Source organism: Gobio gobio, assembly GCF_949357685.1.
Source record: "Gobio gobio genome assembly, chromosome: 21".
In the NCBI taxonomy this organism is placed as follows: domain Eukaryota; kingdom Metazoa; phylum Chordata; class Actinopteri; order Cypriniformes; family Gobionidae; genus Gobio; species Gobio gobio.
In genome coordinates this window covers 37,956,489-37,973,874 of record NC_137117.1, presented here as the reverse complement: position 1 = coordinate 37,973,874, position 17,386 = coordinate 37,956,489, and the positions used below count along the sequence as shown (strand labels likewise).

The following is a 17,386-nucleotide window of genomic DNA, read 5'->3' as shown; positions in this document are numbered from 1 at the left end:
AACCCGAAGCAGGCTTCCTTCAAAAAAATGCTAAAAACATTTAATAAAACCACCCACCGGCGGCAATTTAGTTGCATGTGGAAGTGGCCAAGCCTGAGTTTGATCCCAACGCAATGAAAAAGCTGGAAATCATTTGAAGCCCTGCAAGTGTTTCAGACTACAATAAACACCTTGACTGATACAGGTTGGCAGACGCAAGAAGGGGGTAGTCCTGTTTTGTGTCCACAACATGATTCAAATTCTCAAAGTTCTCAGTGCAAATGCTAGTGCACGAGAACAAAGAAGAGAAACCGATGCAATATGAAGGACGCCCGTAGGAAGAGGACCTGGTTCTTGGCCAAAAAAACTCATGACAGAAGATCAAATGCTTCATCCTGAACTCTGACCTCATGATGATCGGGCCATGTAAGACTTAACAAGACATATAAAGTGGATGGTGGTGTAGCTGTGGTTAAAGTTTCTGGGTTCCCCAACACCACTGTGCCCTTCACACAACACTTAACATCTGCTTACTCCAAGGACGGTTGGTGCGTCCAAAATCACACACTGAGTAGGTACTACATTTGAGGTACTTTGCCATTAAAAAAGTATGTTCTATATAGTATGAATGTGAATGTAATCCAGAAGTACTACATCTGCCATGTTGTCATTGCCACGTGACTTAAATCCTCTTAAAATAGTGTCCATCAGATGCTCACTCCAGAACCTTGGTGGAAGTAGTAGGTCATCCGGGTATATTTCGCCTACTGTTTTTCGAATACTATGTATTCGGACATACTACTCCTTTGGTGTACCGTTTTACGCATACTATATAGTAGGGAAGTATTCAATTCGGACGCAGCAAGTGTTTTCAGTCATTCACTACATTTACATGGACACCTTTTGTTTCAATCGGAATTAATTCATTCCGAACGATGAATCCGAACGTAATGTTTACATGAACACTAAATAAAGTGATCGGGTTGATATGCCACAAGCTTCAAATCAGAATTGATTGACTGCACGAATATACAGATTCCCCACTGTTTGTGCATACTATTCTCCTAAATTGCTTCTTTTCTTTGTTTTAAACACACAATATGTAAGTTTTCGCCACTAGAGGTTGCTTTTTCAAAACAAAAGGCGTAGCTTGATGACGCCTGGACTGTTCTATCATCTTAGATACATTACTTGAGGGCGTTGAAAGTTATGTTATAATGCTACTATGAGACTCTTGTTCACACTGCAGTGAGCTAGATGGCTATTAGGCACGGTAAAACATGGTACTCGCGGTAAATCAAGAGAACGAGATTTGATCAATAAGACTAACTGTGTTGAGCAATGATTCGTTTTCTGTCGATGAATGAATCCAAACAGTTGCTCACCTGTCTAATAAAACACATCATATATTAAAGTGTCTTTGGTGTTTCCATGGTTTCTACAAAATAAAACTGGAAATCGAGGGTAACACAGGTAACACTGGATAAAAAAATTGCTTCTTTCTCTGGATTTAAACATTTGGGATAATGTAAGTACACAAGTCAACAAAATATATAACATTGTTCTAGTGGTTTTTGGATATTTTATCCAAATCCAAAAATCTTACATATTGTGCCTTTAAAGAGCAGACAATATGTATCTATCTATATGTATCTTGATTAGGAGACAATGAGCACATGAAACCTTGTTCTGTGCTGCTTATATTAATCAAGCAGTAAAAACGCCCATTCCTGTGCGCAAAACAAGGCGTCTGTGGATGAATGTCTAAAACAAGGACTAGTGGGACGTTGTCCTGCTCCACTTCACAGACGACGAGTGGAAGGACAATTTTAGAAATGACACAACAGTCATTTATGACACTTCATTCAACATCAACAGCAGCTCGTTCCGTATGTCATACGTCACTGCGCCATTTCTACGTCATTGTACACGCGCAGTACTTTCCAGTTTCGGTTTTCAATCCGATCAAGTGTTTACATGTTCTCTCGAGCCGATTAGAAAAGGTTTAAACCACCCCTTACAATCCAAATTAAATTTCAATCGGATTTGGCCAATTCGTTCTTATTGTTACATGTGACTTTTTTATTCCAACTGTGCTAGTAGTCTGAGTACAATCGGATTATTAGTGTCCATGTAAACGCAGCTACTGTTACTTAATATTAGCACACCAAAAAACATAAGGGAACAATGCTAAATTGTTAGAAATATGCAAATTAAACAGCACTGTTTTGGACTCCAACATTTTTTTTTTGATTGCCGCATTTTCAATGTATGATACTACTGCTCCTTCCCCTAATCCAAGTCAACAAATATATCACTTTATATAATCATGGTGTCTTCCAATGTCCAAATTAATTTATTTATGTGAAAACTGATCCATATATTCGAATATGTCATGGTTTATATATGAACATATTTCCAAGGAATACTGTCCCAGTTGAAGTGTTCCCCTGAGTTAGTTGAGAATATAAAATAACGAAAGTATCACCTGAAGGCAGCCAGGTACTCTGCGTCGCCCATGGGAGGATCCAGTCCACCGGTCCATGCCACATTAACGTTGAAACCCTCACCGGCACCAGAACCCACCTGGGACCAATCAGACAGGGCACTGCTGTTAAACACCAATCACTGTGATCCTTTAGTGCTAAAGGCAATGATACAAGTAGTTCTGGTTTGGAACACAACTGTGACGCGTTGAAATCCTCGAGTCAGTGAGGGTTCTGTGAACCTTTAGTGATTAATAAATAAGAATATCGGGGGTTTTGTATTTGCTGTTATGGTAATCAATGATCTTGATGCACACTGACCTCTGCCGGTCCACCGCTTCCGGGGAAGAAGTTTCCATTATCGTAGCGATGGAGGGAGATATAGAGGACGCTGGGGTCATTGTAGAAGATTTCCTGGGTGCCATTGCCATGGTGAACGTCCTAAATGATTGATGGCGAAAAATAATCAGGTTACATAATCATTTACATTCAGCGCACAAAGTAACACTACAGCGAGTAAAAAAGCTAGCATCAAGATGCTTAACTTTAACATTTTATTGGTTGGTATTTTATTTTATTTGTAGTTTGGTTGAGAGGTCCTTCTATCACTGTTTTCCACATTCGTAGAGTTTGTTTCTGGAGTAAATATATAGACTATAATCTGTGTGTGTAGACGTGTTTTTTTTAAATGGCGGGTACTGCTGTTTCACGTGCGTTCGGCCAATCAGAGTACACTTACATCACTGGTAGTTCCTATTGTGCTGGGTTAGACCTGACTCTGAAGTAGGAGCTAGTTTAGTTCCCCCAAAAGGAGTTCCTAGAACTAAAATTTTTCCTAGTTCCTGTGGTGCGAGCACGCCAAAATCTGGGTACTTCCGCCAATAGCTAGGAACTTTTGCGAAAATTACTTTTGTTTTTGGCCCAAAAAAGACCAAAATCTGGATGTAATTTGATTGAATGATTGATAAACTCAATCCATTTGGTCTGTTAGCCAATATTAGTCAACTATATTATTTAAAAGTTTGGATCAGGTGCAAATCAGTTCATTCGACAACAATATTTTTAATTAAGTTTCATTCAAATATCCCAGAATAATTATAGAATTACTGCAGTAATCAACTTGCGTTGATAGCCAACTATATATAGTTTATTACACTGCCGGGCCAAAAGCATTTAACTACATTTATTTCTTGATGGAAATTTTTTTTGGGTGTTAGTTCCATCAAGAAGAGCATCAATGTTTGGTCAAGATCTTGTATTGCCAATGCAAGAGTCCAGCACTCTGTAAAGTCTCCTCCAGCACATCCCAAAGACTCTCAATGAATGTAAGGTCTGGACTCAGAGGAGCTGATTCATGTGTGGAAATGATTCTTCATTCTTTCACAGTTTGAGCCGATGAATCTTGACAAAAGCTACACACTCCATCAATTAGGGTTAGAAGAACTGTTGCCAAACATATCACATGATAGAAACATCATAATCACTGCAATAATGATCCAATCATAGACTCTTAAGCATTTGCCTATTTAAAGCCAAACAGTGACTTTTTTGGTGTATATTGGTGATGTATCGTAATAAGACAATATTAGCCTTTTTTTTTTTTATCAGCTATTGTTTACTGTATGTAATGTGGATATTTAACTTAAATAAATTGTTCTTTATGTTTCATCCAGTACATTACATATGGCTGGTTTTAATTTTTACAGAAGGGATAGTATAGATATATTAGTATATATTTAATCAGCCATCATATCAGATATTTGACATAGCATGAAAATAATGATTGGTTTATTGGTTTTGGACAGAATTTGCATTCGCTGAATCAAGAGCTCTCACCCAGTCAACGATGAGGATTTTACTGGCACTGAGTTTCTGCTGGAGCTGCTTAGCAGCGATCGCCACAGAGTTGAAGAAACAAAAACCCCTAAGAGAGAGAAAGAGATAAGTGAGGTCTCCCACATTAAATGCCAAAGCAGCAACACAACTGTGTAGCAGTACGCAAACAACTTTTTCTCACGCAACTGAACTCAGTGGATCTGCCGCAGTTCTGTTGTTAGAGAAAAATGATTGAAAGATAATAACGTCTTGAGGTAATCTAAAAGCATTTAAATATTCACAAATAATAAACGTGGAAACTTCAAGCAGAGGATTAGATATGCGCTGGGAAGTAAGGGAGCGAGGTGAAACGCTGAGAAATTTGGAAAGAGCAAACTCAGCAGGGTAATAACTGCTGAAATAAATCAGCGTCTTTCCTCCCGCTCCCTCCAAACCTTCATTATCAAGCCATAAATATCCACACACACAGACAGGCGTGCTGACGCTGCAACACACACGCCGAACGCGAGGTGACAGAGTGCACATGTGCAACACCCACGACAGACAAACACAACACTCCAAATATGCCATCAACGCACATGTACAGGAAGAAGAATTTCACTCGCGACCGCAATAAATAAACCCAAACTCACATGCACGACATACAGTACATTACCAAGCATCCACATATTTATTATTATCATTTTAAGCACTTCTATTATTTGAAGAACTTTTAGAGTAAGACAGTGGAAAGCAGACAAGGACAAATTACACTATAAGACATATAAGTCTTTAAATCACCATTAAATCAAAATTGGCAATTCTTATTTTTTATGGAATATAGCAGTATTTATTGGCAGCGGCTATATACAACAAGAGCAAAAAGTGATATATTCTATTTACACCATGTAAAAGTAGCAGTTCGTATATGTGTAAATAGTAATTAGATGCCATCTTTTCTTTATTTTGACAGATACATACTATTTGCACCTCAGTATTGTTACACATAAACAGGATGCAATAATAACAGAATGTAAATGATTATATTTATTCAAATTATTAAATGGACACCTACCCCTAACCCTACCCAATAAATACTTTTATTAGTATTAAATATTTCGTTAGGCACTTTATAGAACATTTTCTGCATTTTTATTGAAAGTAAATGCCTTTCCGATGTGATATGTGACGGGAAAAGAGAGAAGAGCGAGCTTGGCAAAAGGCGGATTCGAACCCTTGTCAATCGCGTCAAAGCCAAGTTCCATGAGCCTTAGGCCTAGTCCACACGAACACAGGTTTTCCCTCCTCCGTGAAAAAAAAAAAAAAAACGCATCCAGATGAAAACGCAAAACAGGCCATGAAGCGCTGTCAAGAGTATGCCAAACCAACAGGTGGCAATATAACCCTAACCGTAAAGCCATGTTGGCCAATCAGAAGCCTGGAAAATTCTTATTGCCGGTTCTGGTTCTGACGCAACAAGCCAAAATCTCCCCTGTCCACACGACAACACTGCAACCGGAGTTTCTAAAAATGTTCACCCTGGCAGGAGTTTTCAAAAAAGCTCGGTTTCAGTGTCCGGATACTGCGTTTGCGTGTGGACGAACGGCCAAACCGCAAAGAAAACGGTGCAGTTTTGAAAATACCCGCGTTCGTCTTGACAGGGCCTTACACTCTATTGAATACGCAACTGAAGACGTTGAAATACACGCTTATATTTTAATTGTTGTGTGGCCCTGCTAGTGTGACTAGCGCTTGGCAACAAGGCGCGCTATTTGCACTTGATGCAAATAGACATTGCGGTATTTATTGTATTTGTGCAAATCATTATTATTTTTTTCAATTCATGTGCACTTGTAATCTTTAATCAGAATAACTTCCCTTCCCTCTTGAAACGACCTCTCTTCTCTTCTCTTCTCCGATGACGTGGGCGGGGCAACCTGCTGTCACTCACATGAGATCCACCAATAGCAAACCACAACCATCCAATCAATCCCCCATGGACAAAACCAAGCCCCGCCCTACATTTGTTCTTGTTGGAGAAGCGGTTTCGCAACTTCTGCTTCATGCCGACTTTAAACAAACTCAAGCAATGTACAGAGAAGTTTCTGTATGTAAGAGCCAGACTTACATGGGGTTTGACGGGTCTGCGTGATGTCCTGGTGGCCTAACCACAGCAAAGCCGTTCTGAAACATTGAAACCAACATGTCATTAACTGCACATTTACCAGTCGCCTCTCGCACAGAAACGATGTTTTCACAAACCTTCCACAACTTTGAGTTGCAGCAATAAAGCCATTTCCCTGAAACATCCCCTATAACCTTCATTAAGTTTAATTACCAGCAGGGGACTCGAGCGATTGAACCGCTCCCTCATGGTCGTTACAGTTTTCCACGTCTTAATCAGTTCGGTTTGCTACTTGGTTCATTTTTATTTGAAGCAACGGTAATTGCAAAGGCTATCTGAAAGGAAACGAGGACTTGATTCTGATTGGTTGACACATGATCCAAGAGCGTTGACTGAAGATGCATTCACGTCATGTCGGAATTACAGCAAATAGACGTAATCTTTTACAAAATGCCAGCAGCAAAGGTACATTTCTGTTTATCATAGCCAGTGTTGCTCGGTGTGATTTCTTTGTTCTTCAGCGCTTTGCGAGGGGTTAATTAATGTAAAGTATTTCACTGTGGAGCTTTAAGGAAGTAATTATCTCAGAGCATAATCTCAGGCTTGTCAACTTGTAATTATGGTACTTCTGATGCAACGTGAACACGCATAATTTTACATTTTTATAAGCGAACAGCCAGTGTTGATGTGTAGCTAACTATGCAACTAACTACATTTTTCAGTAGCATGAGTGGATCATTTTTACGCAAAGTAGTGAATCAAAATAGCAACAAGCTACTTTTTCTAGCAAGTTGCAGTGTAGCATGAATGAAAAAAAACTGTATTTAATCACACTGTGTTTCTCATTCAGCTGGGGCAGTAAAGAAACGCTCTCTCTTCTCTCTCATTTGATCCAAAAGTCTGAATCATTTTAGTGAATCAGTTGCACCGGTCATGATTCAGCGATTCATTTTGAGCCTTACATCAAAATATTTAGGCTACTGTGGTTTGTCACATCATTGAAACCTCATTCTTGTTTTATTACTTGTAAAATGTAATGCTTTCATTCTAATTTAGATGTTTCTTGCCAGATAATGTCTTTACTTTAAGATTTAAATGGTAGGATCTGATAATTACACATCAATGCAGATAAAGAGCTTTAATAGAGTTAGTTTTATACACTAATGTTCAAAAGTTTGGGCTCAGTAAGACTTTTTTTTAATTGAAATAATGCTTTTATTCATCAATGGTGCATTAAATTGATCAAAAGTGACAATAAAGACATTTATGTTACAGATTTATATTTGAAATAAAGGCTGTTCTTTTGAACTCTCTATTCATCAAAGAATCCTGGGGGGAAAACATGGTTTCCACAAACATATGAAGCAGCTCAACTGTTTTCAACATTGATAATAATCCAAAATGTTTCTTGAGCATCAAATCATCATATTAGAGTGATTTCTGAAGGATCATGTGACACTGAAGACTGGAGTAATGATGCTGGAAATTCAGCTTTGATCACATTTTACAATATATTCAAATAGAAAACGGTTATTAGCTTAGTGACTGTTATAAAAAGGGTCTAGTTGAAGTACTGTAAATCATAAGTAGCTTCGCTTTTTATAGTAATTCCAGGTTTGTTTCAGGTTGTATTGTCAACAGGGCTTGACATTAACTTTTTGTGCTCACCAGTCACTGTGGCTAGTGGTTTTCCAAAGTCACTAGCCACTCAACATTTTCACTGGCCACTTTTTTGACATCGATACCATAAGGGGAAAACGCACATATAGATATTTTTAATATTATCTCATAATTTGGCAGCAGGTTTATTAGGCTGCTGTCACTAAGACCTGACGCACGGATCCATTACACTGTTACACATGCATTTTCTTTCTCAACTGTTTACTTTTACTAATGAATACACGTCAAGACCGGCATTTTGACATTATTTTGTGTGTATTTGACTGTTTAAGCGCAATAAGCAGCGAAAAAGAGCTCAATTTAGTACTGAGAGGCAGCTTTATGTATCTGCACTTTTGGTGAGCACAAAATGTGTGGGATTGAGTAAAATTATGCACAATATGCGCAATCCCACGCCAAAATTCAAGCCCTGTAACAACAACAATATTCATACGGAGCAAATGAAAGGAGTGAGTGAGAGGAGGCGGGTTTGTGTGTCACTCGCTAACGGAGAGATGAGAGAGCGAGAAAGAGCAGCTATCGTGTATTCTGGGGAAAATGAGTATTGGAAGTGTTTCAGATATTTCAGTATCGATATGTATCAAAAAATCGATATTTTTGACAACACTACATTGCACTTAGTTTATTATTTCAGGTGTCTTTTTAAAGACTACAATTCACCCTTTGCCGCAAGTTTGATTGACAGGCGATCTGACCAATCACATCGCCGAATCTGCCAGTTTGTCCGACAAAGCAGTCAGGAGAGTTAGTAGATTAATGTCGGTGGACTTGAACTTGGAAAAAAACGGTGTTTACTGAAGTCTTTCCGCGGTTGAAACAACATTTATTTTAGTGTTCATTCATGTTTATTTCATGCTTTTCAATGAACTAGAAGGAAGAGGTGATCGGTTCACGAGCAGCTTTAACTGAGGCGCTACAGCGATCACGACACATTAAAGAGCCACAAAATGGTATTTATTGTTTAAATTTCTTTAAAAAAATGACAATTTCAAAGTTGAAACTTTGTTTCATATCAAAAGTAACTTGCTCTGTCCTGTCTGTCGGCGTGTTGTCAGTGTCCTCTTTGCTCCGCAATGTATTTTCTCTACGTGAGAACATGTGTGTGGTGTAAGAGCGCCATGGCTTGTCGGACATAGCAACAGTAACTAAAGGGGGCGGGTCTTTGCGAACGGTCATTTGAAAAATGTATATATTATATATAAAATTCAACCCACCAAAGTGGCTAGTAGGAGTTCACCCAATCAAAGAGTTTGACGGTAGTCATTGACTTCTATAGTATTTTTTTTTCCTACTATGGAAGTCACTGGCTACCGTCAACTCTTTGATCACCTACGTTCTTTAAAATATCTTCTTTTGTGTTCAGCAGAAGAAAGAAACTCATACAGGTTTGGAACAACTTGAGGGTGAGTAACTAAAATGTACATTTTTGGGTGAACTCAACTATCCCTTTAATGTCAAGCCCTGGTTGTCAAACTAGTAACATCAGAATGGGCTGTTTCTAAGCCAGATACTTAACCAGTTGTTACACACCTTAAAAAAAGTCTCGACACATATATACATGTGGCTGACCTACTAAACAGACGTGTAAAATCAACAGTTTGTTTGTATAATGTTCTGAACAGACCTTGAGCTCTCCTTTAGCCACTCTGAAGGCCAGCTCTGTCACGCTCCCGGCCGCCATGCGAGACGCTGTGGAGGTGTGCATCTCGTTCCAGATGGTGTCGTTGTCCACCTGTCCAAATACAAGCAAAGAGCTCTGGTGAAGGCCGATAACCTGTTGATTCATTTATTTACTCCACTTAGGAGTAGCCAATCTGTCCATAAACAAAACTGCTTGGCTCAGTGATTTATGTGCATGTAAGTTAACACTTGATTTCGAGACGGTTTCACAGTTTGCGCCTCCGCCCAAGCCCTGGCTCACGTAATCCCTCAGCGCCGCGTGCATGACAAATAATCTATGTCAGTCACCCATTCTGCCAGAATAAAATGATGTAGCTGAATTGTCTTGGCGTACACTAGCACATTTATCATTATGACAGCCGTGATCAACGTTCATAAATCTGCAAAGCCGCAAACAGCGGTTCAAGCGAAGGGCACGGCTGCATGATGGCAGCGTTACACCGCTGTGCGACGGGCACTCACGGCAAACCGACGAAACAGAGATGTGCTCATCAACAGCAACCGCAGACTCATATCTTGTGTGTAATTCTCCTTGACCCACAATTTAAACCAATCAATAAACTGACCGTAATCCTATTCAAATAACAGATGAATGAATAACCAGCTGTATGCTTTCATACAGATGTTAATGCTGGAGATTTATGACGAAATATGTTTATCCAACCATATTTGTATAAAGATCACTCATGCTTGCTAAAGTATTTAGATGCTTATTTTTGTTGTAAGCATCCACAAGGCGAAGTGCGTGTTACAAATTACAGAACATAAACTACATTTCAAGAATACACTCAAAGAAAGAGGCTAGAATGACCGACACTATAAATAGATTTCCTGTTATGTGTCATACTAATGGCATGTTTAAATATTCTTTGTGTGTGGTCTCCATATTGCCATAAACACGGCCTCTCATCACTGCACCGGCTTGCAGATTACACAAATTGTCATATTGGAGAGTAAAACATGGCTAAAATTTGAAATTTTGAGCAACCATAGTCATTCTGATTCTTATCTGTGGAAAACGTGAGGACACACGTTTTATTTTACTTAATATTTACTAAAATAATTAGAAATACATTTGAAAATGAATCAACTGACTATTAGGAATAATTAAGGGATAATCCACGGCTAGCTGTGCATTAAACGATTTTAATGCACAACGTGGAGGCAAAGAACTGCCCGATGTCGAAGCGGAACAGAAGCAATAAAAAAAAAATCTAACAAATATATTTTTTTTCTCGCAATTGTGAGTTATAAAGTCAGAATCTGAGGGTAAAAAAGTTTTTTTCTCAGAATTGCGAGTTTATATCACAGTTCTGACTTGAACTGACTAAAACTGACTTTATAACTCACAAGAAATTGCGAGCTTCTGTAATGCAATTCTGACTTTATAACACAATTGTGACTTGATATCACGTAATTCTGACTTTATATCACAATTCAGACTTTATATCGCAGAATTCTGACTTTATATCTTACAATTCTGACTTTATATCACACAATTCACACTTTATATCTCACAATTCTGACTTAATATCTCACAATTCACACTTTATATCTCATAATTCTGACTTTATATCTCACAATTCTGACTTTACTTTACATCTTACAATTCTGACTTTATATCTCACAATTCTAACTTTATATCACAAATCTGACTTTATATTTCACAATTCTGACTTTATATCACAATTCTGACTTTATATCACACAATTCACACTTTATATTTCACAATTCTGACTTTATATCACAATTCTGACTTTACTTTATATCTCACAATTCACACTTTATATTTCACAATTCTGACATTATATTTCACAATTCTGACATTATATTTCACAATTCTGACTTTATATTTCACAATTCTGACATATTTCACAATTCTGACTTTATATTTCACAATTCTGACTTTACTTTATATATCACAATTCACACTTTATATTTCACAATTCTGACATTACATTTCACAATTCTGACTTTATATTTCACAATTCTGACTTTATATTTCACAATTCTGACTTTATATCTCACAATTCTGACTTTATATCACAATTCTGACTTTATATCTCACAATTCTGACTTTATATCTCGAAATTCTGAGAAATAAAGTCATAATTACAAGATGTAAACTTGCAATATACGAGAAAAAAAGTAAGAATTGTTTGATAAAAAAAGCCGCAATTACCTTTTTTTTTTATTCTGTGGCAGAAACAAGCTTACATAGACCATCAATTGACTTTAAATCAGTAAAAAATACACATTTATACTTACACTCTCAGAAAAAAGGTACAGTGGAGGTACAATTTTGTTTCTTGGGGAACAAAACGTATAAATGTACCTTTAAAAGGTACACAATTCCCTAGGGTACAATTATACCATTGTTTTCCTCCACTTAGAGCAGGGGTAGGCAAGTTTGGTCCTAGTGAGTCACTGTGCTGCAGAGTTTGGCTCCAACCCCGAAAGACATCTATAGAAGCTCTTATTGAGAATTAACAGAGGTTTAGATGTTGATGTTTTATTGAAAATGCTGGTCAATGCTGGTCAGTGTTTCCTTTAGTTGGGCAGTTTGACTCTTGACATTTTATGCAAGTTTGTGGTTTTTGTTACAGTGTTAACAAAACACATAATCTGTTCAAATTGTCAAGAAAAAATTGTCAAGAAGAAAATGTTTGACTAAACTCATCACTGACTAAAAATGTTAATACATTATATTATTCACCAACAATACTTTCTTGCCACAGATCAGGCATTCTGAATTTAGAATTTTTAAGTACATTCTATCAGAGGTTTAGACACACACAGATATCAAGAATCAGCATATGAATCTCAACAATGGTGACATACTTAATGCTGCAATGCATGCTGGGAGCCATGAGTTTTATACTGTGGTGGCTTAGTAGGGTTGGAGCTAAACTCTGCAGGACAGCAGCTCTTTAGGACCAAACTTGCCTACCCCGACTTAGAGGTACAATAATGTACCCTTAAGGGTCCCACCCCAGTGATGGCCACTTGTACCTTAAAAGGTACAATTTTGTACTCTTTTTTTTTTTAAGAGTGTAGATTATTTTTCACAAGTAAATAAGTTGCTGATGAACACAAATAAATAGAATTGGTTTTGCCGATAATCGGTTGACCACTAATCATAACCATTCCTCATAGTCTTACAGCCTGTTTATGAGCTAAATGGGAAACCACGTGCTCCACACGTTTTCACACACCAATATCCACACAAACCAATGAGACGGCGCCATCTGAACTGCTGATTTGAAGCCATTTGTGCGATTAATTATTAGGAATTAAATTGATTTAAATGAAATCTGTGTAGTAAATGCAGCATGTGAAATTTTGCATCAGGTCCCTCCTTCGATGTAAGTCTATAGGATTTTATTGTCCAAGTGAAAATCATAAATTCTGATCGATTTGATGTATGGTTCATGTACATCACATAAACGGTGCAGGCTGAATTTGATACCAACAAACAAACGCCTCACTCTAAGTATGAGTGGTAGTAATAGTGATGGTTGCTTTAGTAAACAGCACTAGTTAGAGCCCATCATTAATCTATAAAACCACATTCATGAGGGGCAGGAGAGTATGGGGTGGCCATGAAGAGAAAAAATGAGGTTATACATTCTCCCTTTTGTTTGTTGCCCTGTTCCCCACATCTTCCTTCTCTCTATTCTCTTTCATTTTCCCTCATCCTTTTTTTTTGCAGAACTTGCATTGCTTGTGGTTTGGCACTGTGAACAATGAGAGGGCTGGAATTTCTTTTATCCTTCATGGCACATATTGTTCCAATCATTCCACATGGACCTGCTCTGAGCTTGATGATCGTCAGAGTGAAGTTTTCAACATTTTCTCCAAATTTTCAGCAGGGGTGCTGCCCGTGTAGACTGTGCTGGGATCAGTGCTCTCTGACTAAAGATATGTGGTTAAAGGCACTGGCAGGACCTCGTATGCAAAGTCCACACATGCCGTATAGACCGCCGGCCAGTGTTTCTCTGTGGAGCAGGTGTCACTGTGGGCTCGGCTAAAGTCTGCATTGAGGGAATGTAGTGGCCGCAAATGTGGCATTCGTCATGAGCACTGCATTTATACCTAATATTTCAAATGGCACACTCTACGGAGGGGTGTCTAATCCTGCTCCTGGAGGGCAACTGTGCTGCAGAGTTCAGCTTCAACCACAATTAAACATTATTAGACATAATTAGACATACTAGAAACTTCCAGGCCGATGTGTTGAGGTAAGCTGGAGCTAAACTCTGCAGGACAGTGACCCCATCAATCAAGACAACACACATCAAGATGAGCTTGTTTTGCCTCATCGTGGAAGAATTTTACACACAAAAAAACGTGATTCTCAACTTATCCAGAATCGTGCGTCTGGATAAATTGAGAATCACGTTTTTTGTGTGTAAAATGGAGATTTCGATTCTCCCACGATTCTGAAAAAAAGAAAAACATGGGACAACTAAACTAAATAACACGCAGACTAGAGGTTCTGACAAAATGTTAATTGCTTTAGTCTATTTAAAAAATTTTGAATGGAGTCAATGGGCCCTATTTTAACGATCTGAGCGCATGGCGCAGGTGCACTAAGGGCGTGTCCGAATCCACTTTTGCTAGTTTAACAACAGAAAAAACGGTCGGCGCTACAGGCGCATGGTCCAAAAGGTTTGTCCCTAGTCTCTTAATGAGTCATGGGTGTGTTCTGGGTGTAAGGTGCAATAAACCAATCAGAGTCTCATCTCCCATTCCCTTTAAAAGCCAGTTGTGCTCATACCATGGCGGATTCGCTCTTTACATGGAGGAATTTGCGAGGGGAAAGACTGAACACTTCTTCAGAGAGGAATCCTTTTATTTGTAATGTTTAAAAATGTTTGTGTGCTGCGCGTCCCTGTGTGTGTAATAATCAGAGTGTACTCGCGTTGTCCACCCGCCTATAGGCGCACATTACTAACACACCCTTTAAATAACACAAAACATATTGCGCCATTGACCGACAAAAACCTGGTCTAGAGTCAATAGCGCAGTATGTTTTGTGTTATTTAAAGGGTGTGTTAGTAAGGTTCGCCTATAGGTGGGTGCACAACGTGCAAAGTTGTAAAGTCAGGTGTCTTTTCAGTTCCTCAAAATAGCAACGCGCTTACAATGCACATGAACACACATTTATCAACAATGCGTATAAAAGATTCTATATTTTGTCCTACGAATTAAATTTAGAATGTGCGCAAGTACAAGAAAATCTGTATTTATCAAATGTGCACAGTTTTTACGCACATGAGTAAGGAATCATTGTTGATAAATCCCGCATGTGCGTAAGTACCATGCTCGTTCACGGTCATTAGCATTCGGAAACGCCTCCAATGAACCATATATGGCGACAACACTTCCCTTCAAAAATCACGTGATTGTGTTTTTTCCTCACCGCAATAATGGCAAAGAGGAACTTCACAAACGCAGAATGAGTCGCGCAATGACGTTTAACAACAACAAATTTGCATCACAAATGATTTGCACGTTAACAGAATGAAACCCTTTTCTATTTACATCATTAAATACGTTGGTTGACGGTGCTTTTATGGCGATGTGGGTGCAGTCTATGGCTCCAATTATGTTTGGGAATCTGGCGATAGCATGAAAGCCCCATTTTATTTCGTCTTGTTGAGGATTTCGGTAAGGGAACTGGATGTAGGTTGGGCCCAAGGAAATAATTGCATCCAACATTTGTCACAGCTGTCTTTTATAGGGTTTGACACCAATTACGCATCCTGTTTAAAACTACAAAAATGATCAATTGAGTGTTTTATTATTTAAAGGAAACACAGGACATATGTGGATTGCTTAATGCAGCCTGTGACATTTACTGTGTAAATGCTTTTAATGTGTAGCGTCGCTATTCTACCACTAGATTCTCAGCCTGCTCAGAGGTGTGCTTATATTTACACATATTTCTACGTATAAGTACAAGTTGGTAGATCCCACACTTTGCGTGAAGCGCACTCATTACGCACAAATCTGTGCGCACGTACCGTTGATAAATGAGGGCCCTGGTTTTCGGTCCAGCACGTCCATGGGCGAACAGATGGGCGCGAGTACATTTGCTATTTAAACAACGTGGCGCTGGACTGAAACTAGCACAAAACACTCGTGCCGCGCCTGTCGTCGGATGTATGATAAGGCCCTCATTCATAAAGACTTGTTTCGTTGTTGGATGAATCAGCGTTTGTGAATAAATCTTTATATGAATGATTCAATGACAAACACTGACTTGTCGCCACCTCCTGGCGAAATAAGCAATACAATACATACAAGTGTCAAAATATTTTCAAGATGATTTACTCTTATTTTGCTCACTACCGTAGACATATCTAAACTATAAACCCTTATCCCAGTAAACTTTTATCCCCTGTTATTAAAAATGTTTGTAACACATAAATAAAGATAATGTGTGGTTGAAAAGATTTACATGGATTTACATCTGCGCAGATGTTTCAGAGATGTTTTCATACTTTCAAAGGTTAACCAAAGTCCCTAAAGTCTGGTTTAAACCATCGCAAGCGTCAGTGGAGCGTGAGCAGCACGTGTTTTGTCAATACCCATATCAATGAATGAGAGCGTTCACATCGGAAGCGTGACGGCCGACCCCTTCATTTATTCATTCATTCACGCTCCGCTGACGCTTGCAATCTTTTAACGATGAACTCATATTCACTTAAATGGTTATTTCACTAAAAAATAAAAAAGCTGTCATCATTCACTCAAACCCATAAGACTTGTTCATCTTCGAAACACAAGCGAAGATATTTTTAACGAAACCTGAGAGATTTCTGTCCCTCCATTTACAAAGTCCATTCCACCAAAAAGTCGATGCTCCAAAATGTTCATAAAGAGATGGTAAACGTAATCCATATGATTCGAGGGGTTGAATCCAAGTCTTCTGAAAAGACACGATCCATTTATAAGATGAACAGATATATTTCAGGCTTATATTCACATTTAAACATTGATCAAACGTGCTTGCTCTGTGCATTAGGCAAATACAGTTGAGCTTCTGTTTAACATATTTGCTTAATGTATACGTATGCGTTTAATCAAGGTTTATATGTAAATAAAAGCCTTGAGTCACAAGGATCACTTTTGGTACTTTTTGATTCGTTTTGGTTGTGTGGACTTTCAATAGATGGACAAAAATTATAAGATGACAATCAAAATATCTATAAAAATATCCCAAAAAAAGAACAAAGTCTTATGGGTTTGGAACGACATGAGGGTGAGTAAACGATGACAGAATTTGGTTGCACTTGCGAATTGAAAAGACGCCCAAAGGAAACATTGACGGAACATTTTTCGCAAAAACTCACAAAAATGTAATTATGCATAATTTACTATGGAAAGTACATGTAACGTGTAACAAGGACACTGTAAAATAAAGCGTTACCCAGAATTTTTATTTTCAGAGAAATAGAATATAAAACAGAACTGGCAAACTGAAACGTTTTTTGCATTATAACACTTTCAATTCTAAATCTAAATCCACAACAATATTAAATTGAATTTAAACGAAAACTCACAATGTATATTGTATTGTTCACTCATAGTTCCATACATTACGTACTGTGTG

General features: G+C 38.2%; 1 protein-coding gene across 6 annotated transcripts in view; it reads right to left on the bottom strand.

Moving 5' to 3' along the window:
• The window catches only part of hdac7a (histone deacetylase 7a), a 118,829-nt gene that overhangs the window by 10,463 nt on the left and 90,980 nt on the right, over window positions 1–17,386 (bottom strand). For all 6 annotated transcript variants that reach the window (XM_079802918.1, XM_079802920.1, XM_079802922.1 and 3 more), the window contains 5 exons: window positions 9,710–9,817; window positions 6,409–6,464; window positions 4,302–4,389; window positions 2,787–2,906; window positions 2,468–2,565 (listed from right to left, as the gene is read on the bottom strand). In XM_079802918.1, the coding sequence (XP_079659044.1) occupies window positions 2,468–2,565; window positions 2,787–2,906; window positions 4,302–4,389; window positions 6,409–6,464; window positions 9,710–9,817 (470 nt within the window). The remainder of the gene's footprint in view (window positions 1–2,467; window positions 2,566–2,786; window positions 2,907–4,301; window positions 4,390–6,408; window positions 6,465–9,709; window positions 9,818–17,386) is intronic.